The 21,775-nt window shown below is 41.4% G+C and overlaps 2 protein-coding genes across 4 annotated transcripts in view; one reads left to right on the plus strand and one right to left on the minus strand.

Moving 5' to 3' along the window:
• Window positions 1-1,617: 1,617 nt before the first annotated feature.
• On the minus strand, window positions 1,618-13,898 carry DCAF4 (DDB1 and CUL4 associated factor 4). 2 transcript variants are annotated; one of them, XM_048948031.1, is made up of 14 exons: window positions 13,849-13,867; window positions 13,277-13,394; window positions 12,740-12,837; window positions 10,901-11,058; window positions 9,710-9,792; window positions 8,970-9,072; window positions 7,859-8,002; window positions 7,130-7,179; window positions 5,751-5,830; window positions 4,317-4,412; window positions 4,112-4,209; window positions 3,249-3,425; window positions 2,898-3,012; window positions 1,618-2,019 (listed from the first exon to the last, which is right to left on the minus strand). In XM_048948031.1, the coding sequence occupies exons 2-14, from the start codon at window positions 13,384-13,386 to the stop codon at window positions 1,826-1,828; spliced, it is 1,506 nt and encodes a 501-aa protein (XP_048803988.1). In that variant the 5' UTR covers window positions 13,387-13,394; window positions 13,849-13,867; the 3' UTR covers window positions 1,618-1,825. The 2 variants fall into 2 exon arrangements, with proteins under 2 accessions (XP_048803988.1, XP_048803989.1); XM_048948032.1 differs by lacking the exon at window positions 13,277-13,394 and having other exon boundaries at window positions 13,849-13,898.
• Window positions 13,899-17,340: 3,442 nt separating this feature from the next.
• DPF3 (double PHD fingers 3) overlaps window positions 17,341-21,775 on the plus strand; it is a 187,546-nt gene continuing 183,111 nt past the window's right edge. The window contains exon 1 of one of the 2 annotated variants that reach the window (XM_048947377.1): window positions 17,341-17,360. The gene's annotated coding sequence lies outside the window, so the exon portion shown is untranslated. Of the gene's footprint in view, window positions 17,361-19,095; window positions 19,142-21,775 lie in introns of those variants that run through there. The other variant, XM_048947374.1, reaches the window with a different exon arrangement.

The raw sequence follows: 21,775 nt of genomic DNA on the forward strand, positions 1-21,775 counted from the left end.
TATTAACAGAGCCAATGCAAATACTTTTGAAACTTGTGCTACATGTAGTGACTGCTGTGCATGCAACAGAAAATGTCCCAAGATAACAAGATAAGCTGCAGAATATGCTCTCAAACTGAAAAGAAAGGCAAGCCAGGAATTGGTGACCATGGTAGCCAAACTGGTCCCTTATCCAAAATAGAACAACTGAGAAAAGCCTGCAAGTCGGTGTGAGGTTGGACTCATCATCTGATGAGAGCAGGAGACCCTTAGCTTTGTAAATGTGTTCTGTAGAAAGAAGTGGCAGCATAGTGTGCTGCAAGCAGTATCTGCTCCACTTTGTGAGGAAAGAATGAAATATTCTGCTGAGAAATGCTAAAGCCAGGTGTATCAGGGGAGCTGTCAAGAGAAGGGAAGCTGGCTGTTAATGGTATACAAGGAAAATTTAGAGGATTTTGAACATATACTCAGGGAAAAAACTGTGTTGAGCATTTGCTGGAATTTATCTTGCATCTTAAGTACCCTAGCAATACATATTTCTTGTAGAATATATTCATGCTGCTCCCATGAGGCCAGTTTTCCTGCTACAACGTTTTGTCTTCTGTATTGACTAATGGGTAAGAAAGTATAAAGGGAAGGAGATAACCGCAGAAAAATTAAGTGTATTGAGCAACAGGAGCTCAATACAGAGCTGAGACAGTTTCCCAGAATAGTGTATTGCTTAGGCCTGAAGGTCGTGTGAAGATGGGAGAATTGAATGTGGAGCCCTGCAGAACCCGTTGTGGCGCCTCTATGTAATTCCCTTATCCAAGTCCACTTGAAAGGGGAAATGTGCTGAAAATCAGTGAGCAAACAAAAAAACCTAAAAACTTCAGTCTAGGCTCAAGTTTGCATAGCACTTGTGAAGGGAATCTTCTGTTGGACTCACACTGCAGAGCTACTTGAACTCAGTTCCTTTGTGGAGAAAGCCAAGCCACAGTTGCTCATTAAGTGTGCTCATTGAACTCAGGCCACTAGCAGGGCTGCATAAGGAGGGCTAGGCTGCAATGCTACAACTATACTGCATGCTTAGAAGGCTCATGCCACAAGCCAGTGCCTCATTCCTGACAACTGAGAGTAGTTGTGCTCACACTGCAGCTTACACAGGCAGCCACTGGGGAAAAATCTCTTTTTGTGACTGAACAGTTTGCTCAACTGCAAGTATTCCTTCTCCTCAGTTAGAGCTTAAGAGCTTTCCCTGTATATGCACCAACGTGAGGGGGGACTGGAAATGATGGCCCATCACAATGAAGGTGGTAGGGTGCAGTTCCTTCTTAGATTCCTCTGGCTAAAAGCTTTAGGTGAAGAATATGCTGCTGAGAAACACAATATCATTACACCATGCTTAGGATGGTGGTAAAGATTTTCCTCGAGTGCAGGAATAGGACTGCTTAGCCTGCTGTGGCAGAACAGTAACTCTTGAGGGTAATGACAGTTATCACTATCCCTAACCTCTGCATGTGCATAGGGTGCAGGTCCTCCCTTTCTTGCTTCTCTTTGAAACAGTTGCTGCTACTTGATGCTTTCCTGGTCTCCTTCTAGGATGCAGCTGACCCTGCGCTTGCAAGGATTTGAGAGCACTAGAGAAAGCCAACAAGATATTAATCAGCATTCAGCTTTTATTAACTAAATGCCTGAGATGTATACAGCAAGATTTGCCAAACCTGCTGACAGAAATTTGGAATTTCTCAGGTAAAGCAGATGCAAACGTGGCATGTAGTTATGCAACAACATGTGCGTAAACATTCCCAAGTCAGGTATAGGCTAGCAGCATTATATACTGGGTCAGAAGAGAGTATCAGTGGTGTCAGTTATAGGAGAAGTGGTAAAGATCCTGTTTGACAGCCATGAGCAAGCCAGGAACTCCTCGTCTACCTCCAAGTCTCGAAGAAAACACCACACTGGGAATAGCATCTTTGGAGGATGGGTGGGGAGAAGGAATGGTTCTAAGCAGAGAGGCATCTTGAAGACTCCAAATTCTGGTGTAGCAATCCTGACCAACTGGAAAGGAAGGACATCAGTGGTCAGCATCACACCAGAAATAATTTCTATGGCTGCAAGATTTTCATCACAGTGACTGAAGTAGCATATGGGGGGAAAATACTTGACTGTTTTGACATATCTTACAGGCAAAGAGGAAAAAAATATGTATTTCCTATTAGGCAATAAAAGGTATGCTAAGAGTGCTTTCCTTATTATTAAACTCCTGAGCAAAACAAAGTGGGGAAAAACTCAGCTTGTTAAAATTATTGAATTACTCTTATTATTCCATCACTTACTGAGAAATCCAAGGAGAATAGATCATGTTTAAAGTTACCTTAAGAAACCTAGTCAAAGTATGAAGAAAAAAAAGTATTTAGGGATTTTGTTTCTTTTATTATGTTTCCTTTTTGGAAAAAAAAAAAAAACCTGCAGCTGCATATATTCATAACAAGCCCAAGTGAGACAATTTACAGGGAGTTCTCCTTACAAGCTTTAGTCCATTGACACACTTCAGCATCAAAGAAACCTATTTATGGTCTTTAGTCTCTGTATAAAAATACTGCTTTGAGTATTATGTTAATACATTGCTTCTCTGACCTTCATTTTGAAGTATTTTCTTCTCTACTCTTAAACTACACTGGGAAAAGAATAAAGGGACTTTAAGGATAAAGCAGTTGAGAGCACCACGGGAATGATTACAGTAGGTGTGCATCTGTAACATCTTATTTTAGATTTTGTAGCTGATTATAGTACATCTAAAGGTAAATTTCTGTGGAATTTTAAAGAATTACCAGCTCTACAACTTCCAACATCTGTAGATAAGAAACACTCCTCTGGGATTTAAAAAAAAAATCACTGCCCTGCACTTATAAGTAAAGGAGAAAAAGTCAACGCACCTGCTGTAAAAAGTCCTTCCTCCTCATTTACATGCAAAGGGAGAATAGCATATTCATTGTGATGACCTTCATACTGTTTCACACACTTTGCTGTTCTCAGATCCCACAGTTTTATCTGCAAGTTAAAGAAATTGTTCCAAAGAGCATGTTAACAGAATAGAGATCACTCAACTGTTGGTAAATAACTGGATCTTAGTAGTGAGGAGCAGTGACCCAAGCAGGGAACTACCACTCAGTACCACACTACTCTGCAAAGAACCAGCATCTTCCATCTTCAGGACTGAGGTAAGCACTCAGTTATTGCCCAGATACGAAAAAGAACAGTATACCCTAAAGATGATAAAACTGTACCTTTCCAGCCATATCTGATGCCATAAGGTAGTGTTCTGCCTTGAGAAGGCGAATAGATGTAACTGCTGAGTCATGGAAGAGACGAATTGCTTTCCAGTTCTGGCCCTTTCGGTTGCGTTGACGTACATCAATGCTGAAAATTTCACCTGAACGGCAGCCATTGTACAGCATTGGGGTCTGGCAGAATCCAAGAGAAAGAGGTGTATGCAACACAAGAAAGGACGTACAAGTTCTGCAGAAATTACTTATGTCAAGGTTTTGTGCTTTCTGGTGCATTTGTGAAATCATTAATGCAGGCACTAAGGATAAGAATTTTTAGTACATCATTTTTTTAGCTAACTCATTAGCTCTGTTCAAACCTCACTTATTTATCTCTGTTGTAAAAGTTCAGCAATGTTAGCAGGAACTTTCTCTAACGTAACAGCAGAATAAGAACTGGAATTCTCATGTTCCAATTGGACCCCTCCCCCTAAGTCTTTGTTTACAAGTCAGTTAGAATTTTATAGCTGTTTTCTTCTTGATGAAGACAATAAACTGAGTGTTAATGAAATCAGGTCATTTGGCAAAAACAAAACACTCCTACAGTGCATGATTGCTGTGCACTTTCTACTTTCATCATTTCCTTTTTATCTATGAATATTTAACAAAAATTAGCCTGCTGCCACAGACTGAAATCAGTTATTTTTTCATTGCTGTTACACTGTGTGCCAGCATAGGACCATATCACCTCCCTTAAGGAACAATAATTGTAGTCATAACCTTCTGTACAACGTGATGAGTCTTACCACAGACAGTACACAAAGACCACTAATATCAGTGCTCTGAAAAAGAAAAAAAAAAAAAGGGTGTATGTTTCTTTGTACCTGGGTGGCAAACTGTTGTGCCAAGACATCACTGCTGGTTCCAAATGTCTGTCGGTGCCCTGTCACTACGTTGGTCACAAGAACTCGTCGTGTCAGGCCTAAGGGAGATGTTATATTTGTTTAGTTATGATTTGAGTAGCAGGTGGGAGATTTATGCAAGAAGTCTTTGCCAGAGATAGAAGTGGTTGCTAGCCCTGCAGATCACCTGTGCTGAAGCAGTTGTCTGCTTGTGGATTCAGGCACCAAGCACAGGACCAGGCCGTAGATATCTTGAAGTTGCACAGCATTCCAGGTCGATCTCCTAGGAGTAATTAACCACACGTGGAACATCCATGAAATGTAAGGACAGGATAACACAGAAAGCTTCTCTGGACATTACTTTAAACATTACAATTAGAAGCAGAATCAACATTAATATCCCTGTGCTACTCAAGATGTAGGAAACAAAAGTGGGATTTCATGATTGCAAGCTTAGTATTTACACTCTATCTGTCTATATACACATCTGAGAGACTGTTAAAGTCTTCATAGCAGGAAAAAAGGGAAGAGAAAAATAACACTTTCATAGCACTTTTACACTAAACACTCCTACGGCACGTCTGCCACAACCTTACAGATATCAGGCAGAACAGGAGACATGTCTAAAACCATGTTTCAGATGGCTTAAGTTCTACTTTGCTCACACTATCTATTTAGAAATATTCCCTTAAAACAAGAATTCAGGAGATTGTGGTGAGGCAAGACCCTTAGAAATACCTAAAACAGTCAGCAGAAAATACTAGACAGAAGAACTTGAGCATAACTAGGGGCACCTGATTTGTGCAGGCTTTAAAATATTTTACAGAGCACACACTGGCCTAGTAGCCATCCATCTTTAGTGACTTTTCAAGTTCACACCAACTCTATGCATCATTTCCCCCATCCCTCCTTTATTCTTTTCCCCAAGGCTCCATAAATAGCATAACATTACACATTTAAAATGGGTCCATACTCTTCTAGCACAGACACACATCTAATCTGTACAAACTTAACTGATCATGTCTGAATAGGACACCAGGTTAGATGACTGTACAGTATGTTCTGAAGGTATCAGCACTGCTGCTGCCCCCAAGAACATAGAATAATTTTGTTCTATAAAGATAGGATTCTCTAAACGAGTCATGCTTACACACAACTAAGAATGATGTTTAGTACTGTACAAGGAGCCATGGGATGAGACTTCTACCAGCTTTCCACCTATGATTAATCTACTGAGCATGCTCGAGTGGCTACTACGATGAAGTATCCTGCAATGACACTGGATAGTCTATAAGGAAATCTGAGTATTTCTTGTGTGCAGCTTCTGTGTGTTAGTTAAAGGCCAAGCTACTCAAATGAATAATCTCAAATGTTTACTTTCAAGTAAGGTGTTCTCATGCCAAACTCAAGTACTACATCAGCAGCAGTTAAAAATAAACTAGAGCTTTGAATACTGTCTGTTAATTATCAAGGTAAGTTATTTAATCTGTTTGTTTCTTATTCTGCTACATTTTTATGATAACACAACAGTCCTATCAACTACTGAAATGTGGACATGATTTGTACTCTTTGCACATCCTGTTATTCAAAACTGGGGAAAAAAAACCAAACAACACCCTACCTGGATTAGTGCTGCTGAACAATGATGCTGGAAGCAGACTGGCACAGCCTGGAGTTTCTGCAATTCCCATGAGACACAGCGTGCTGGAGTGAGTTAAGGAAAACAAAGATTTCTTCCTAAAATGGAAAAGGCTGCATAGTATTTATAGCTGGGAAGGGTAAGATGGTCTGATACAGCTGTAACTCTCAATACTTTCCCTTTTTTAACATCTTCCAAGAATGTTATTGTGCCTTACACTTTACAATTAGGTCTTGACACTCCTTTCTTTCATAGGAATGAGCTAGGAAGATCTCCAATTTTAGATTTTGTACCTTCACTACCAGAAAGATAAGCTGAGAGAGATACTAAGGCATCTTTCTACAGATAGGAAAAACCTGCAGGACCTACATGGATCATTCTTTCCATCTTTACATGCTGATAACACTGCACTGATACAGAAATGTTCTGCATGGAGATGGGTTTGAGAAAGCAGTACACATATTAAGGATTCAAGAGTCAATTTAGATTTCATTAAACACTTCATAAAAATTATACCAGGCATAAACTGGTTTTGAAAGCTGCTTTTCAAATTTGGCTGGTTAAATCTGTGAGGTGAGTAGGGGAAAACACTGATTAAGCTAACTGTCCCCAACTCCTAACCATCTCTAAGCAAGCTGATGAATTCTTGCCACCTTCTGGACCAGTTCTGAACTGTGTCGCTTTTCCCATAAGCCATGACATAGGTGTAAGCTTTTTTTTTCTTTTTCTCTTTTACTGGCCACTTTTAATGGCACTTTAATAGTATTTCTGTTGCCTGCCATCTCCCACTTTTAAATCCCCTTTCGTTCCTCTCTTCTGTGACTCTGCTTTGTCCACTGCTGCTTCCTCTACTGTACCATCAGCCTTCCTTTTGAGACAAATCTGCAGAACGTGTTCTCAAAGTTGCAGAGCACAGTGCCAATGAATTCCTGCCATTTTCATCTTCCCCCAATCAATATGAGGATGGTTTACAACAGAAACCAACCAAACCTGCTTCAGAATGTTCCTCTTCTTAGAAGAGAAAGTTAGTTGCCATAAATCTCTTTTGTTGTTGCCCAATCAATTTCTAACCATTAGACCACTTTTGATTTGGCACCTGTACAATTAATGGGCTGGCAAGTCTCCAGGGCAGGGAAAGCAGTCTTTTGCCTTTTACTGCACGGGAACAATACTACACACATCTGGAACAGCACCATGCATCTGTCTCACAACATGCAGCAACTTCCAATCTTTTTAAAATTTCCCTGTTTTCCAGAAAGCAATAGTTTTACAGTTACTACATAAGAGGTCTTCCTGAAAGTCAACTGCTCTGTGCAGGATAGTCAAAACAGAACTGAAATTTTGCTTTTTTAAAAGGATATAAAACATGAGAGTCTGGATGAGTCAATGATGCCCAGCACACAGAATTCACCTTCAGACACAAGAAGACATGCTATTTTTGTAGACCTCATACTCAATTCATGAATGGGTATTTCCATGCAAAGATGATGTGAAACTGCAGTGGGCACACTTCCATAGCCCACGAAATAGCACAGCAGTGACATACAGATACTTCATTTTAGCCTTATACTCCTCTTAGATGCACAGGAGAGAGGGAAGCATTGAGATGTCCGTCCAGATACAGACTGAGCCATCAAGCACATCCTATTATTTAAAGGATCATCCTTAAAAGATCTGAACATGAAGAGATTATCAAAGTCTATTCTAAATATTCTTCCTGTTCAGGGAAAAATACATTTTTCCAAAATTATCTTTAAGAAAGAAGCATATAAATCTGTGTCTTTCTCAACACAGTTTTGTCAGCTGTGGCTACACACAACTCTGAAGTAAGCACTATCTTTGGAAGGTGGTACTTCAGTGTGGTCTTCTGTTCCAATAGTAGCACAGCATTCTGGAGAACTACTGCTGGTACTCAGACTATCAGAGACGAGTCTACTGCAATTTTGTGTTTATCCAAACATCACACTGCTAGATTCTTCCATTCCCTCCTACTAAACCCTTTCCCAGCCCTCATGCTTTTCACCTGTGCCTCCCCAGCAATAGTGTTTGTGAATGTGACAACTGAAGGAAGCAGGAACAGAACACAGTACTTTGCGGTTGGTGAAGTAGAGGTTGTCATACATCTCCACAGTGAGAGACTCCTTCCCCAAACCGCTGAGGTTGATGATACCGTATTTACATCCTCCATGCTCCACGTCGTTCACAGTAAATATCCGCTCACAAGCAACGTCTGCCTGTAAAACAGAAGCACTGTTGCACTTAGTGGAAACTGACTGAAAACGATGGCTCGAGGTGGCTGCATTTTTGTCAGGAAGAAATGTGCTAATTCTGATGCCAGCAACAACATCAACTTTCTATTCGTCTTTAAAACAGCAGTCCATGCCTCTTTTTAGAATGCAAAGAAAAAATATCAGTAAGAAAATATTTCATCCTTAGCCAACAATATACAGTCTTTCCGATTATACCAGACACTTGCTCTGGTTATTAAGCACAGACTGGTATCAGTAGAGCACTTAAAGAAAGAAGGAAATCTTATAAAAAGTGGATATGCAATTCTGCTACACCACACAACTGTGGAGATTCTCCTTGGGTAGGATCAAATCACAACAAAATGATGGTGCTGTACTTCAACTTTTATTTGTGACAGTAGGTTTCCAGCTCCCTTTTGGCTTCAGCTTATCTATGCAGTGCTCTGTTTCTCCCTCCTGCAGATCTTTCTACATGGACAAATGGAAGCTACTTGCTCCATTGATCTTTCCTGTATACACACTGCAACCAAAAACAGTAGAAACTGCCTTTATAGCATGAGATGTAAAATCATTACTGATGATTATACAAAATCTCTAGACCACAAAATGGTTACTCCCCCGATTCCTCTTTTATTTTCCTAATTTTCCCATTCAAAAAGCCACTGCAGTAATTATTCACTTGATTCCTGTTTATTCCCAATAGAATACACTGTTCAGCTCCAAAAATCACTTACATATCCAATCTTTTCATCATTTTCCTCTCTAGGAAAGGAACAGTCTCTTCCTACCTGTTCAAAACTACTTAGCTCATATTTTGAGAACTGACACAATGGGGACAAGGCAGATTTGAAAGCAAATTTCACCCATGAGGCTTGATTAAAAGATTCTCAATCTTCACTGAAGACAGGCTCTTTTTAACCTTTTTAAAGATGTATCAGTTCTTGTAACATACCACAATTATTTTAAAATTGTTGGTTCCAGCAACTGAGGAATCTGGACTGTGAATTTCTATCTTCCTCCTCTGCATGCAGTTCACTTTTAGTTCATGGACCAGCCTGTAAAACAGTCGGTGAGGAAGGAGAGAAAGAACTTGGGTAAGCCTAGGTTAAATGCCAATGAAAAGAATTCTGGATAAGACAGCTAGAACTGCTTCTTTAATCACAGAAGATAAAATGCCTGAAAAGTAGCATGCTGCAATTTCATTTATATATCCCACGAAACAGTACAGCACATTCCACATCCATGGTATTTCACCCCATCACTGAGAACCTCCGCACACCTTCAGTAGCAGACACATAGCAAGCCCCTAACTTGCTTCCTACATTGTTACCGAATCTGAACACAGATTCTAACCCAGGGGAAAATGTCCCTGTCAGTCCAGGGCATTGATCCAAAGAAATGCTATACTGTATTCAAACAGAACAACGTAGCAACAGAGCAAATACTAAAAAAAAAAATGGGAAGTTTTAAACCCCTGGCATCTGAGACTGGGAAGCATCTTTCACATTAGAATTCTCATCACTTTAGAAATTGGATTATTAAAAAATACTGCTTTGTTGTCAGTATAAATAATGTCACCCTGTCCTTAGTGGAAAAGTGAGAATTGCAAACAAACAAACAAAACTGACAGCAATGGTTGTACTGACAGCAGTACTTGATACAGCAAACAGAAGACAATTCAAATCATTCTACCTGCAATAACTTGTGGAGCTGAGCAAACCTAGCTGCCTTTTCTGTAACAGCACAGATGAGTTCAGTCCAGCCCTTGTTGTTTTCTGGAATAGAATAGGATGAAAATGTACTCAGTTTTTGGCTTGTTTATGATTCAAACATGGCTGTGGGTCTTTGATGTTTGGGATATTTGGGTAACTTTTTCCTCTAGCCTATGTATAATAATGTTTCAGGTCTACAAAGCACATTCCAGCACCATCTCCCAGGTCTGCTGAAGTACAGATAGCTCTTTTTTTACTTCATACCATCAACAGTATCACCTTATGGTGTGAAATCACTTTCACTCTAACACACTAAGTCTGATTACATAGCAAAACTCTATTACTGCAGGACTACCACTAACTGCATGTCTGTGTGAGAACTGCTGAGTCACAGCCTGAAGCTCTGATTGATCACCTGAGGCGAGCAATGAGTCAGCCATGGGAGCACAGCTGAAGGCAATTCACCTGTGCTGCCGGAAGGGGTGGAGCCAGGCTCCACCTCTCCTAGACCCATTTAAGAGCTGGCTACCAGTGGGAAATGATCTCTTCTGGAGTTTTGTGAGTCCAGGATACAGGTAAGCTTTCCATCTATTCTCTTTTTGTTATCGTTATCTGCTTTGCCAAGCTTTCTCTTTTATTTCATAATTATAACATCTTAATGTTCACTGATTATACAGTGTCTTACAGCAGTGTGAAACAACTTTTCCATTCATCCCTTTCTAAGATTTCATATGAACACCTCAGAAATACTAGGGAGAGCAAAGGACAGAGAGCTGTGCAGAGTTATAGAATAACAAATATTTTCCTCATGGTTTAGGCATACAAAAGTACAGAAAACCTACAAATGACATCCCACTTTGCTAATTCAAAGCAGGGATTTAAAACCAGGCACCCAATGTCATGACTGAAGTGCTGTTAGACCACTTGCTATTCTGAGAGTTCACCTCTTTACAAGCTTTTTTGTTTGTCTGTTTAGTGACTTGCTTTCCTTCCTGCGTGGAAAAAAACCAACCAAGAGATTTCAAGAGCTACAAATTCTCAGCAAAAAGAAACTTCTGTTTCTTCACATAGCTTATGGGATTGTACCATTGGAAAAAACTGAAGGGCTTCAGTTCGTCTGTCCCAAGACAGAGCATGCTAAAGGCCGATTACAATCTTTTTCAGAACATACCCTCTTTTGTTGTTCTTCCTCTTCTAAGAGTTTCAGTCTCTTACTCTCCATAGCCTTGTACTGAATGCTCTCCTTGGTGAGCGGGTTGTAGTTGTTATGTCCAGGCAGGAGGCGAAAATAGCGGTTTTTTTCTGGGTCATAGTAAAATCCTGGCAGTTCTTAAAGTGCCAAAAATAAAAAGAAAAAAAAATCAGACAGACAACCAAGTTTATTCATTACTCTTTGACATCCTATATCCTCATGGAAATGTCAGTCACACAGTTCGTAGTTCTTGCCCCCTGTTGGTGCCATGGATGCTATGCTTACTGGGAACAGATGGCATCTCCTTAAAGGAAAAAAGTTTCTGGTTGGCAACTACAATGCTGCTACACAGATGCAGAAGGGATGCTACCACTGACCAAAGTGAATTTCACACAGACTTCACACTTCAGAGAAGCAGGAAGGTTTTGCTGTATAACAAAAATGACCTTTCTTTATGAATCAATCATGAGGGGCTGCTCTAGGTTATGGCTACTTAGGGTGGTCTCAAACAAACAAGGCAACTAAGTGTCACCCAAACCAAATACAAAACAATTCCCTGCCCAGAACCAACCATTTTTTCTTCACCACCAAGGAGAGATATTGATATAAGAGTACAATTAGACAATATACAGGGGCTCCTCCTGAAGAGGAACTGAGGACAGAGGCAAGATAACAGTATGCTGTCTCAAGACAAAGAATTTTACTTCAGAAAAGGTGAACATTAAGGTCTTCAAGAATTTTTATTTAAAACTTTATCTACTACTACAAATTGTGTTTGATGTTACTTGCAATTCAGCTCACTGTCATCATCCCTTACAGGTTGGCAACAAACAACCAGTATGTATTTACCTCAAAAAAAAAAAAAAAAAAAAAAAAAAATATATATATATATATATATATATATATATATATATATATATAGTGACTGTTATCAGTGAGGTGGGCAAAAGCACACCGCTTTAGTACATGGAATCAGCTCACATAGCAATACATGTTTTAGATTATATGTACTACTTCCCAACAGGCTCACAAACTCTTGATCAGAAAAGGGTGATATACAAAAAAGATAGCCTTACACTCTGGCTTTGACTGTTGCTAAGAGCCAGCAGTGTTTCAGGACTCCCCTGTTGTGGAGGTACTCAAGTTCCTACAGGCTCGGCTTTTCCTGGGGATGTTTAATGAGTCAGAAAACCAGAGTGCAAATGGGGCATCATCTTTAGTGGCACTGCTACTGTATCAAGTCTGGTTCTGCCAGCTGACTCTCTAATAGTGGATGAACAGGTCATTTAACCAGATTTTACATCTTAGAGATGACAAATGTACTGAAGGCTCAGAAATGCATTTGTTTTTTTCCCCAAAGTAGAAGACAAACACATCTTTAAAAAGGCTGGATAATTCAATCTACGTTATACATTTGTTACATACTGCCTTATTTTCTTTGCTTATTTAATATTTTTACTGAAGATGTATTTTATAACACCTTCAAAGTATATATACAAAAGAAACAAAGTTAGTATTCTTCCCTAACATTGATTTTAAGAGAAACAAATACTTCTTTTCAGTTTATATCAGCTTGGCTAAGCACACAAGTTTTCACATAAAAGATGGATTTGTGGGCCAAAAGTGTATTTTGTTCTGCTTTCCAGATTTTCACTTACTACATCTTTTTTGATCACCTTTTCAGATATTATCTTTTCCTGTGAACTTTCCTGCTTATATTCATCCTCTAACACCATACTATTAGCACACCCACTACTCTGTTTTTCATACAGTCAACATACAGATGCTGGTTTTTGACCTGTAAATGGCATCTCTTACCTGGAACTGCAGAGTTCTGTGTTGAACTGGAAGAAGAAGGATGTCCACTGTAGCTGGGGCCTGCACTCACTGGGCTTTGTGCTTCCTCCTCTTCAGGCCTTAAAAAAAAAAAAAAAAAAAAAAAGTAGTATTGCCTTCAAGTCAGACTCACAATTTTCTTACACGTCTCTTGCACAGAGCCTCTTTAAAACAGTTTGTTAGTCATATTTACACAGCACTATTTTTCAGGTCTGTGATAAGCACACCATATGCCATATCACCATACACTAACCAATGGAAAAGGAACAGTGAAAGTATTCAGCTTAAAACCTCTAATGAACACTAGAGATAACAGTATCTTATAAGGCTTAACTATTGCTAAAACGTTAGAGACAGTTACTGATCCTGTCTGCCTCTAACTCTTTCCAGAAAAAAGATGAATTCTGGACGTGTTACCGAGACCCGTGCTTAAAGGAAAAGCCCATCTCGAAAGCACGGTAACTCTTTACAGCTTAAAATAAATGAGAAGGAAACGAGGCCAGCCCGGCCCGCACTCGCCTGCGGCTCCAATGACTGCCGTCGGATCTCAGGTGCCGAGGGGGGCGGTGGCAGCGCCTGCGGTAGCCCCACCCTCGCTTCTCTTTGCCTCCGCCGTGCCTTCTCCCCATTTCTGTCCCTAAGCCAAACGTCGGTCCGTACTTCAGAGCCGCGTGCCCGGCCGCAGCCCGCTCGCTTCCTGCCGGAGGCCAGAAGCGCTGACACGGCCCAGGCGGCGGCGCGCCTCCGAGCGGGCAGGGCGGCGCCCCGAGCCCAGACGGGAGCGCGCTGCGGCCGGCACCGCTCCTGCGAGCACGGGCGCACCGCCCGCTGCGTCTCCGCACGGCCGCCGCCGCTGCGCCGAGCACGGCCGCGGAGGCGGCTCCGAACCACCTCCGCACAACGCGCTCGGGAGAGCGGAACAGAACGCGGGGCTGCCGGCGGCCTGCCGCTTCCTGCCACTTCCCGCGGCCGGTGGGACCTCTTGGCGGCCGGCGGGCCGAGGCATCCGCCCGCGGATCCGCGAGAGACGGGGGCCGCGAGCCGTGCCCTGAAGCGAGGCCGCGGCCGACCGCCCCCCCCCCGTTCCTCACCAACACCGCTCCTCACTGCTTCCACCCGAGCGCCAGAGCTCGGCCCGACAGGCGCGTCTGATTGGTCCTCGCGCGCTACCTGTCGTTCGATGGACAGCTCCCTCACCGAATAGCAGAAGGCCAGGCCGCCGCGTGGCACGCACCTCTCGCGCGGAGGGGCGGGGACACGGGCTGTTGGGCGGGAAAAGCGATTAAGAGCTGCTGGGCGGGCAAAGGTGGCCCTCAGGTGGTGGAGCTGCTGTGGGGTTGGTGTTGTGGCTTCTCGGATTCCGAAATGGCTCTGCAGGGACCTCTTAATTCTTAAACATGGTTTTGAGCCTTTTTCTACTAGTCCGAAAGCGCTTAGCTGAGTAGCGTTATCAGAGCTAGGAAAGCACGCAGCAAGTGTGTGAGGGGCGGAGAGCAGCAGGGTGGGCTCTGGGCACCTCCGCCGCTCAGAGGCCGCAGAGCTTGCAGTTGTGGCTGCCGCTGCTTCGTGTTCACTGTAAGGAAACATCTCTCTGCTGAAGCTTTTCTTAACGCCCTTTTGTGTAGCGGCCGCCCTCTCCCCCCTGCTGCTGTACGGCAAAACGTCAAAAAGCCTGTGGTGCAAGTGTTCCTCCCTCTAGTGGGGGCTGCTGGTACTGCAAAACGCGTCTCACGTGTGAAAACCGACCGAACAAAAAATACCCCAAACAACTGGAAAAACTGTGTGGTGGCTGTTTTCCTCCCAAACAAAAGATGTAGGTTTCAAAGGCTGAGAGACCTGGAGCTGTTCAGCACAGGGAAGAGAAGGCAAGACTGAAAAGGCAGCTTCTTAATGCTTACAGGTATCTAATGGGCAGGTGCTGAGAGGATAGGGCTGGGCTCTTTTTGGTGGTGCCCAGCGACAGGACAAGGAGCAATGGGCACAAACTGCAACGTTCCATCTGATCGTGAGAAAAAAAACTGATTTGCTGTGGGAGTGGCAGAGCATTGGAACAGGCTGCCCTGAGAGGCCGTGCTGTGGTGTCTCCTCTGGAGTCTCTCACCCTCCTGGATGCTTTCCTGTGCAACCTGCTAAAAGCTGAAGTGATGGATCTCCAGAGGTCCCTTCCAACCCCTTTGTTCTGGTTTTGTCACTTGGAAATTTTAAATATGTAAAATCCAACTCCAGGTAAATGGGCAATACAGTTTTATTCCTTCCTCTGAATGTTTAGGCCTCGTGCAAGCTTACTGCGCGTACTTGTGAGGATAATTTTGAGATGCTCTTTCAATCTGTCCCTTACTCACCTGGTCTGTGTTTTAAATTAATTGAAGTTTAAGTTCCCAAAATGCATGGATTTAAGTGGCCAAAGAAAGCATGCTTTTGAGAGTGGGAGCAGGTGGAAAGCTTACATGCAGCTTGTATAGTTTGTGAGCACTATTTCTTTGCCCTTAAAAGGTAGATGACCAGCATGGTCTGGTTCTGAGGCATCTTTTCATTGGTTGTGTCTGTTTTTCATAGTGGTGATACTGATTTTCAGCTTTCACGAGATAATTCTGAACTTTGTGCAATAGCAGGAGTAGAATAGAAGACCTTGTAGATATCTGCATAAGCAGCCCTCTGTGAGCCAATCTGTTACTAATACTGTGGCTGGTGAAGACTGGAACCAGTATGGTTTATGTGGTGTTGATACTTGATGTAAATTTGGTGCTTGATACACCAGTAAACAAGAGTCTAGGTAATACCATTCTCCCTATTGTTTCCTGGCTGGTAGGTAGTAATTCAGAATGTCAAACATTTTACAGACAGTGTTTGTTATACCTGCTTGTTCTGTTGGCCTGGTTTCAGCTTTTTAATTTCTGGTGCTTGTGAGCAATGCTGAAGGTTCTATGGCCAATGTGCTGTTTGTAAGCTGTGAGTTGGACTCCACTGAAGTAACGTTTCCATCAGGGGAGAAGTATGTTAAATGATCTGTTTTTTCACTTGTACTGCAAGCTTTTTATGGAAGCTTGTACATATGAATAGACTGGAAGAGATTTCATAGGTCACTGGGTTGCTCTCTGTGTCTATATACGTGTGCAAATAAAATATATAAAGTAAAATACTCCCTCTACATGTACACATATCACACTTCCATTGATCTTTAGCAATCATTTGCCTGGTCTGTGTTATTAAGACCTCTTTTTTTATTAAGTCATTACCTAAAACGTTTTTCTGATCTGTTACCTGAACGCTTATTGCTGCAATTTGAATCGCTGCTTCTTCCTCTGCCTCATATATAGACAATTTATTCCCTTTATCTCTGCAACCGTATTAGATATTTGGAAATTGATGATGGTGTCTCACTAAAGTCTCTAGATTAAACAGTGGCTGAAGAATGCCAATTCCTTTAGGTGGCAACTTCTACGTCCAATCATTCTTACTTGCTCTTTTGTACCCTTATGGTGGGATACACAAGGTTCCCTTGAACTGTGTTCCTAAAACCTGGGCACACTATTAAGGATTTCCTAGTTCTGAGGGTGTTGTAGGCTGTACTCAGGTATATAAGAGTTGCATTTATGATGGTCCAACAGCGTTAACTTCCATGAAGCTCAATGACTGAAAAGGATGAGGGGAATTTCAGTTTGAGAACTGCTGCATGTTCAGTTATATCTATTTTGGATGGATGTAGTTGGCTGAGCTTGGGCTGGTTGCCATTGAGTGCTGTTCTTCTCAGGCCAGATCTTGGACTGAACTGCAGAATGCAGCCTGCCCTCAAGTTCTGTCCCTCATTTGCTGTGGTTGTATTTTCTGGGTAGTCCATTAAACACATGCATGTAGGGCTATACTTAGTTTATTTGCTAGTAAAATTTGAAATATAATTGTGAATTGCATTAGAATATTATTATATATATTTAAAAAACAAAACACAGCAACAGCCAAAAGAAAACAAGCGCGCTTTGCTAATCACGCAGGGATTTGTGCTTCAGATGCTGGGTTAGGCTTATTGCAGGCCAGCGTGCTGCTGCTCAGCTGAGCTGCAGTACCTGAACCTGTGTGCATTTTGGTACACCTGAAAACTGTAATTACTGTATGCAAACTCTGTGCTGAGGATTAAGCTGTATGTTTTACCTCACACTTATTGCGCACTAAATCCTGTGCTTTCTGCCAGTGAGAACTTTACTTACACAAAGCAACTCAGTAAGCTTCAGTAACTGGAATATGCACATGGCCCCATGATCTGCTTGTAAAGTGAAATCAGAAGCAGGAGTGTGTCTGACAGCACGACTTAGCCTTAATTTAATTCCAGTGAAAAAGATCCTATGTGACTTCATATATATGCTTCATACCTTAGAAGGCACTACATATGCTTCATACCTTAGGAGCTGCAGTAGCCCTGCAGTGACACCATGCAGAGCTTTAGACGTTTTTGCTTATAAAAGTTACCGCTTGACTTTTGTTTTGGTTCTCAGAATATTTTGTTGTCCCACAGGACGCTCTGCTGTTGGTGCTGAAAATCATTTTTGGGATCTCCTGCATCAGGTCATGGAGGAAGGAACAAACTGCTGCACCATTCAAGGATTTTAAGGTGATGAATTATTATTGTTTCTGTAAGTACCAATAGCTTGCTGCATTTATTTTTGAATTTCAAGCTCCCAAAGCAGTCCTGATGATCTTTGAGGTGCAGCTCCACCAGGGTCTGCTTGGTGGCGTACTAATAAGGAAGAAGATCTGATGAGGCCCACCAGAGAGCAGCAGTGCACTTAGGCAAAACTGCTGTCTCTCAGCTCTGAAGGGTATTTTGTTAAGATCTCTTTTGTAGCAAGTATTGAATTTCTATAAAAATCAATTTAAGAAGCAAAAATACACCAGGAAGCCTCTTTGCAATGCTGCTTAGGGTGTATTTATTTGTATTTATAACTCTTAAGGTCCAGGGGTACTGATGCTACATATTTGATTACTTGAGTTCTCTCTGCGTGAGAAGGTGAAGTTTTCTCCCGAGGTATCAGCTTTGTCTCCTCTAAAGGTTGTGAAAAAACTTGAAAAATTGACAAATGAAAGTGGACTTTCACAGTCTGTCATTGAATTAAATAAGAGTGCTTATTTCTGGTTATTTATTTATTTATTTTTAATACAATACTTTGGCTGTTAGTATGGCTAGGAGTATTTCTATGCCAATGAGCAATTCCTGGTAACTTTGCCTATCAGCTCTTAGTATTTCACACCTGTATATGTGGTTGTTTTTTAAGTTACCAGTTGATACATGTTCGGACTACACTCTGAGACTATCTGCAGTGTTTTTCTTTCTGGTATTCTTAGCAGACTTTGATCAGACCTTGCCTTCTCTTTGGTGCTGTTGGAAATGTTCGGATATGCTTTCCTGAGTTGAGAATTCTGTTGATTAATGAGTTTAGCTTTGTTTTTGTGTTTGTTTTTGTTTTTCCTGCAGGGTTAAAGAGAATAAAAAGTCATAATGCTACTTTATGTAAAACTTATAATCAGGTCCTACTTTTGAATTACCTAAGTGCTTGGGAGTGTTGAACTGAAAGACACTTAGGTTCTATTCATACTTTTGATTAATTTTGTGAAGGGACTTCATGAATTTGGCTTAACAAGGTGATTTTATTATAGTTATGCAAGCATAAGTAGTTACCAACAATTTATGTTGGCAGAAATTGAGCTATGGTATTATGCTGGCCTACATCATGGGAACTATGTTCCAGGAGATGTTCTTTGGCAAAGGCCCATTTCTGAGATGCCATCTTCACTTGTCACCTTTCTCTTTCTCCTGTGAGAAGCACAAGTGAATGGGCTGTTTGCTACATCAGCAGCTGCAGATCACTTGCGTGTCTGCTCAGCCCAGGGCAGAGCTGCGCTACTGCTGCTGCTCAGAGAAGGTGGGAGGAAGAAAAACCAACAGCAAAATACCTGCCCCAATTCTATTTGACCTCTAAAGGAATGGTTTCAGGGAGACTTCATCATGTGCAAGGATTTACTGCTGTCACTTCTATGGGTATTAGAACTCAAGAATGCAAGGTAAATGGTATGGTATGCTGTACTTATGTATGAAAGCTGTTTTTGCAGGATGAGCATGGTCTACAGTATTATGGAAAAAGTTTTATGGAAAGCCACTTGTATGGGAATTGCTGAGTCATGGCCTGAACCACTGATTGAGCACCTGGGGAAAGGAGCCAGCCAGCCCTGGGAGCACAGGTGAAGGCAGTTCAGCTGTGTGACCAGCAGGAGTGGAGCCTGGCTGCGCCTCTCTTAGACCCCATTTAAGGGCTGAGTGCCACTGGGGGAGGATCTCTGGTTGGAGATCCCTCTCTTATGGAGTTTCTATTGTGAGCCTTGATCTTCAAGAGACAGGTGGGAACTTTTTCTTTTGTAACATCCTCCTATTGTGCTGGTCCCTTTGCTGTTACACTGCTAATACCAACAAATTGGTACTGTTTTGCTTAGTCAAAGTCAAGTGATCGGAATGGTATTTCTACCCGATTCATTTTTAGGGTGAAAATAAGTCTAAGTTTAGGAATTCAAAAGATAAGTGTCTCTACTATGATGGTTGCTCATTTTGTTATGCACATGTAGATTTGTTTGAGATCTCCCTAGGAAGCTAAGCTGTAATTAAGACACTGGTGTTAAATATCATGCATGTTACTGTGTATGTCTTCAAGTTGCTCCTGTTGACTCTGGTTCTAAAGTGATGTTAAAAAAAAAAAACTCTTTCTCCCTGGACAAAAGAAAGATTTACTTTGCTCTTTTGGTTCAGACTTACTCTTCTTGTGATGTAACACAGGCTTCTGTGTGTCAGCCAGTTTTTATCAGTCTGTGTTGCAGAAATAACTGTGCTTTAGTGCTGTTTTTCTTTCAGAATAGTATGCTGTCTCTCAGATAGCAAAGTGTTAGATATCTGTAAAGTCCTTTTGACCACTTCTGATGTTTTAGCTAAATGTCTTAAATATAGTTTATCTGCATTTTGATCAGTTACCTAATATCTTAAAATGTCCCTTGCTGTTCTTTGATGTCTGTCATTGTTCTTTGTGGGTGCAATTCAAGAATTATTAAATGATGTAGCAACGTTTACCTCTTCTGCAGGAGATGGAGGTGTGTGTAAATTATATATGTATGCACATGTGAATGTATCTCAATCTACAAAATCAAGAATTCCACACCACCCTTTTTTTGTATGCATAGAGAGAATACTATTTTGAAGACCTAGGATCTGGGTTTCAGGGCAGAAGTGCCTGCTCTGCCTTGTTTCCTCTGGTGATGTAGGTTTGTCAGTTCAAAACAATAACTGGCCTCTTTGTTAATAATTTGTGGTTTGTTTGTTTGAAAATGTAGTTTTGGTGAAAGATCACATTTGCAGATGGTAAAATCACTTGTCAAGCAGGTAAAGATGGTAACAAAATTTTACACTGCTGGAACACACAACTGGCACTGAACCTTTTATTCCTTGTGGAGATGTTGTAGAGTATCATATTCTGACAGTCTGGTCTTTGAAGAAACCTCTCTTGAATACTGCTGTCCTGCATATCTGTAGGGGACAAATTAGGAGTCAGTGTTGGAAGGTTACATTCATGGTATAAATAATACCATTTTTAGAGTGGTAGCAGCTAACAACTTTTTCATTTTTCTTCCAGGCTCATTTGTTCAGTTCATGGCTATCTAATACACAAAGTGCTTGCAGTTACAAGACTGATTTTTAGCTTTGTATTTAAAAAAATCAGTTAAAAGAACTTGTCAGAATTTGCAAGAAAGCATTTTCTTTTTTTTTGGGGGGGGGGGGGGGGGGAGTGCATAGGGGGGAGTCAAAATCTTGTGTGCTGCTCCATTTTCTCCCTTGTCTGCTTTGGACATGAGATTGTAACACTGCACAAAGAGATGTGAACTGTTTTGCTTTACGCATCGATAGTGGATGTCAGGTCTCTGACAGCTGATTTCCCACTGAAGGAAAAACTGGTGACACAAACCACAGGAATCATCCTTTTAGTGGATTTAAAAAAAATTTTTAAATAGGCAGGCTTTGGGCAGATGTAGACACCATGATAATGCAGGAAAAAACCCTTCTGCAAAAATGTTGATGTGGAAACCTGCTTCACATTCAGAAAGCAATGCTTAATCTTTGAAGTTGATAGCAACTTAACTAAAAACGTGGTGTCACAAGGGTGCTAACACTTCATTTCTCAGAGTCTATATCCTGCTCACATCCAAAGGAAGGTAATTTGTAAGACTTGTGTACAGGAAGCATTATAATCGTGTGAGTGTGGTTCTTAGAAATGCGCAGTAAATGAACAGTGCTGTCTTGGAGCATGAGCTAGCTCAATTATCTTAAATACATTCCACGCAAGATGTACCATCTTGTAAAAGTACTGTTTGAATGATGCAAGATGTACTTGCTTTGTCTCTTACTCCACCTCAGTTCTCTTGTTTTTGAAGACACGTAGCAGAATTTTTTGCTTCAAGTTGCCTTTTTTAAAGAAAAGCTAATAATGGGTAATGAGAGTTTTATTGAGTAAGAATTCCTGCATGCAGTCCTCAAGGGGAATAGGGCAGAAGGAGGAAGCTCAGTGCAGTGTATGCAGATTAGTGTGGGAGGCTTCCTGTTTCTCACATGTAAAGTATCAAGAGAAGCTTCTTTTGAGGTCCTTCAGGAGTACATCCTGAAGGAAGACAGGTGGGAGGAGGGAGGGTGACCACAGGTAAGCAATTTCTGTATCTATACATCAGAACATTTTGTAGAAGGTATCCGTGGGTTCTTTGATTTGTTTGGTGGCAGGGAAAAGGGTTTGGAGGGAGGTAAAGATTGATCTGTAGATCTTAGTCTCATAATGGTAGTATAAAACTTCTACTCATGACTTGTTTACTATTTATATGCTTTTTAATGTTCTGGATACTTCTACTTTCATTCTTAGATTGCTGTGCCTTTGGTCATCCTAACTGCATGTATACATTGGTGTCTGACTTCCGTGTTGCTTCGAGTCTCATGAAGTTCCGTAG

The sequence above is a fragment of the Lagopus muta genome, chromosome 6, assembly GCF_023343835.1.
Source record: "Lagopus muta isolate bLagMut1 chromosome 6, bLagMut1 primary, whole genome shotgun sequence".
In the NCBI taxonomy this organism is placed as follows: Eukaryota; Metazoa; Chordata; class Aves; order Galliformes; family Phasianidae; genus Lagopus; species Lagopus muta.

Bases quoted from the DNA above. Each gene is read 5' to 3' on its own strand.
- DCAF4 (XM_048948031.1), bottom strand. From the start codon at position 13,386: ATGGGGAGAAGGCACGGCGGAGGCAAAGAGAAGCGAGGGTGGGGCTAC. The intron at 11,059-12,739 runs GTAAGAGATGCC...TGGCACTTTAAG, and splicing joins ACAGAACTCTGCAGTTCCAG to AACTGCCAGGATTTTACTAT. The intron at 5,831-7,129 runs ATATCCTTTTAA...TCACTCCAGCAC, and splicing joins CATCCAGACTCTCATGTTTT to GCTGTGTCTCATGGGAATTG.